Source organism: Chanodichthys erythropterus, chromosome 12 (assembly GCF_024489055.1).
Source record: "Chanodichthys erythropterus isolate Z2021 chromosome 12, ASM2448905v1, whole genome shotgun sequence".
In the NCBI taxonomy this organism is placed as follows: Eukaryota; Metazoa; Chordata; class Actinopteri; order Cypriniformes; family Xenocyprididae; genus Chanodichthys; species Chanodichthys erythropterus.
Window position 1 is genome coordinate 26,562,855 of NC_090232.1, and position 4,473 is coordinate 26,567,327.

The following is a 4,473-nucleotide window of genomic DNA, read 5'->3' on the forward strand; positions in this document are numbered from 1 at the left end:
CATTCTAAGCAGAATGTTGTAAGAATAAAACTTTTAACAGTATTACTACTTACAATTACTTATTCAGTAATTGTTTTACATGCCTGTCTAACCTGTCGTCAAACTAACGTCAGGCTCCGCTTGTCCCCACGACGGTAACCCCCAAAACTCCCAACATGACAAAAACTTTTCTAAGTCCCACCTTAATAGAATATTAAACAATAATATACAACAATAATATTTATCTTGCTTAAAACACATGAAGATAAACAAATTAAACATTTTCTCTTCAAATTAAATCTGATGCAAAGCATTCTGGGAACTATAAATCCCCCAGTAATTATACACAATAAAATTAAGTAAATGTTCATTTAAATATAGGCCTATTAAAAAAAGCAGCAAACATCCTCATTTTAAGAGAGTGCTTCCATTTCAGTAGCAAAACCAAACAAAAAACACGACTTTCCAAACAATTAAATAAATAAAGACAAGATTACAGCAATGCGACGAGCATCGCGATGGGTCAAAAAGCAAGGTAAACAATATGCGGTGCAGCGCGAGGAGACAGTACGGATGCCCTGTATCTAATGCAAGCGGTTGCGAAGCTTCCAACAGCGGTCAGGATTTGTAAAGTTTCCATTGCTGCTTCGCAGACCAATGTCTACGGACCGTCTCTGCCACTGCAAGCCGGATCTTGTTGTTAAAAAAAAAAAAAAAAAGCGCACCGACACACGTTGCTTTTTTCAGATTAAAATTTACTTAGTTTTTTTGGTGAATGTGCTGTGACTATAAAATAGTTAAATAGTATTTGTAAATATAAGATACAATTTACTTTTTCTTCTCAGTTATGTTATTACATGAATAAATTGTGTAAATTTTACTCAAGATATTATAGTACCAACTTAATCTTGATTTTACAATGTATAAATTACATGAATTAATGTAATAGATTTTACCATACCACAAAGTCATTATTTTCAGTGTAGGCCAGTGTTATATATTTTATTCACTCGAGTATTGCCTCATACCCGCGTTACCTTCGGTTTCCGGTTTTATTTTGTAGAAACCATGGAAACACCAAAGACGCTTTAAAATATTACATGTTTTAATAGACAAGGGAACAAGTTTTGATATATTTATAGACAGAAAATGAATTGTTGTTATATAGCTCAACACGTTCAGTCTTACTGTTTAAATCAATTTTCTTGATTTTTTTTTTTTTTTTTTTTTTAATAAAATATGATCTCCCACACAACAGAATTCAAAATTCACCAGAATATTTAAACTCACAAGGGTTGGTTGGTTGGTTGGTTGGTTGGATGGATGGATGGATGGATGGATGGATGGATGGATGGATGGATGGATGGATGGATGGATGGATGGATGGATGGATGGATGGATGGATGGATGGATGGATGGGATGGATGGGATGGATGGATGGGATGGATGGGATGGATGGATGGATGGATGGATGGATGGATGGTACTTTATTTCTGTCTGTCTAGCTGACGGTCTGTTGATCTATCTGTTGATCGATTGATCTATTTATCTATCTATTGGCCTATCTGTCTGTCTGTTTGTCACAAATTATTAGAAAATGTTGTGTAATAAAAGTATTTTCAAAGATTATTTCAGACCCCTAGAAAGTTTTCTATTTCCCTTGTACTCGGACACCAGTAATATCAACAGCTCGATATCTATGTGAAATGACTGTTCTGGAAAATTGCTTGCTTTGTCACACTTTTCACCTTTATCCATATATGGAATTTACAGTAGGCACACAGCAGTGTGTTTGTCCTTTTTCATATTCAACACTTTGAGAGCTTTCCACCAATGCAATAAAATCATACACCATAGTTTTCTCACAAAGGCGAACTTTTCATACAGCGCCTCCGTATACTGTATGACTCACCCTGAAATGCCATTACAAACTAGCGCATTCAGTAGTGCAACACATGAATACATATACAGATATGCTGTAGTGTCTCTTTCTTATAGAAGCAACTAAATCTTCCTTAAACCATCAGACAAACAAACATGTCTATAAGTTTATCTTATAGCTGCAGTTAAAACTGAAAATGAAACATGGTTACCATAGTATCTAATGCTGGCTCTTCCACAGAGGTGTATGAGCCTTTTCAGTAGAGTGGAAAATTGCTCATAGTAAAGTATGATCGAGAGACTGTTACTGGCATTAGATGTGCCCAGACTTCATACTCTGTGTTTAGCCTGTTTGCTAACAGTATGGGGGTAATAAGCCACCGTGGTGACAGAGGCGATGATTAGCCACTGACGTGCTTTCTGTGTCCGTATTTGCTTTTATCCCTGTCACTCTCCATAGCCTTCGCTTAGCAGGTGTCCGGTTTAGATAGGGAAACGAAAGAAAAGAAGAGTGATTGAGGAATAGAACTATGGCTTATAATGGTATTCTCTTTTGAAGACTGCTAATAAATGGCAGAAGAAAGAAGACAGAAAAAGAGTGAAATGAATTTAGTTGATGCTGAAAAGTTGGTTTGTCAGGGAAAGAAAAGGGAATGATGTAATGGGAGTGGATGGGAATGAGGAAAGGGAAATATGAGTGAGATCAGAGAGGGAAGGAGAAGATAAAGATGCAAAGGAGGTCTTCAAAGTGAAGCTGGTGAGAGAAGGATAGATTATGCTGTTTGATTCACGCTGTTTCGTTAAATGCACATTGATTGCTCAGGCTGTAACGAGGTCCCTGCTGAGAATATACACATTAATGAATGACTCTGGACAGCCCAATACTGCTAATGAGTGGGGGTGGGGGTTTGCTTTTTCGTTTTTTTTTACACTGGTCTGTATATCTGACTGTGTGGTGCGACCCATGTTACTGCATAACTTCAATTATTGGCATGAAGTGGTGTATGAAATGCACGTCAAAGGGATACTTCATTTGCTCATGCTCATGTCATTCCAAACCTGTATGACTCTCTTTCTTCTGCGAGACATTAAATGGATAGTTCACCTAAAAATCATCATTTACTCCCCCTCATGTAGTTCCAAATCTATAAACATTTCTTTGTTCTGCTGTACACAAAGGAAGATATTCTTAAGATTGTCAGTAACCAAACAGATCTTGCCCCTCATTGACTACTATAAAAAATACTATGGTAGTCAATGGGGAGCGAGATCTGTTTGGTTACTAACGTTCTTCCAAATATCTTCCTTTGTGTACAGCAGAACAAAGAAATTCATACAGATTTGGAACTTATTGAGGGTAAATGATGACAGAATTTTCATTTTTGGGTGAACTAAGATATTTTGAAGAATGATGTAGCTAAACAGTTTTGGTAAACGTCGACTTCCATTGTCAATGGAATATCAAATTATAAGAAATTCAAACAGCTTTGGAATGACGTGAGGGTGAGTAAATGATGACACAGTGTTCATTTTTGGGTGAACTATCCATTGAATGACAGGTGTAATAGGGGCCATAAACCCTGAATTTAAAGATGTTGACCTAGTACTCTGCAAACAAACTCAAAAAACGAACAAACCTTAGCAGTCGTGTACAGATAAATTGTGTTTAAAAAAGTAATATTATTAGAGGGCAACAGAATAAAGCACTTTGAAACAGTAAAAAGCTTTTAACACTATTTATTTGTCTTTTATTCACTTTCATTATTGTTGTTTTATAGTAATTAATTACTATTTTAATTTTTAATTATTAACAATTGTTTTTTTTTTTTTTTTTAATTTTGCCCTGCCATACTTTTCATTTCTGTCTTCTTTGTTTTTCAGCTTGCTGTTCTGACAGAACTCACCCATTCTCATGGCAATGAGAGAGCCGGTCTGTCGAATCCTGCCCCTCCAGGAACCGGAAGTATTTATCACAGCGAGAACTTCCAGTTAAAGCTTTCTCCTCCACCACTGGTGGAGGAGTAGATGACTCCGCCCACTGTTACAAATCTTAATAAAGCACTACCATGTCTGTACAGAACTCATGTTTGAGATTGTGTTTTAACAAACTAGCAATGCTTTGTTAGTTACCACACTACTCCAGTTCTTACAGTGTCAGATCAGATGATACAAATTAATTGACACCACATCTTTTAATTGAGTTAACAATTAGTTAATATATGTGTCCCATGTAGGAAAAATGAGTCGCAATGAACAAATAAAAAAAAATTGTTATTATTCTCATGTACTCTATTAAAACCTTCAAAATGATGTATGATTTATTGGAATCCAGGAAATAATGACTGCGCTACACCTGTTTAAAATTGATAGTCAGCAAAGTCAATTTTGAGAAAAATCCAGGTAATACCACCAAATTTGGCACAAACCAAGTCAAATCCCATATCTATAGGAGAAAAACTTTTTTACTTGATTCCACAATTGTTTGGTTACCATTAATGAAACAGACAGCCTATATATTAAGACCTACTGTATCACACGGATCTAATATCATGTTACTCATCAGAGGTTTTTCCCCAACAGTTAACCAAACATTCACTTAAGAAATAACAAATA

At 35.8% G+C, this 4,473-nt stretch overlaps 1 protein-coding gene across 1 annotated transcript in view; it reads left to right on the forward strand.

Annotated features, from left to right (window-relative positions):
- vps8 (VPS8 subunit of CORVET complex) overlaps positions 1-4,106 on the forward strand; it is a 142,663-nt gene extending 138,557 nt beyond the window's left edge. The window contains exon 45 of the mRNA XM_067404337.1: positions 3,742-4,106. Coding sequence (XP_067260438.1) covers positions 3,742-3,885 — 144 coding nt within the window. The 3' untranslated portion in view covers positions 3,886-4,106. The remainder of the gene's footprint in view (positions 1-3,741) is intronic.
- Positions 4,107-4,473: the final 367 nt, after the last annotated feature.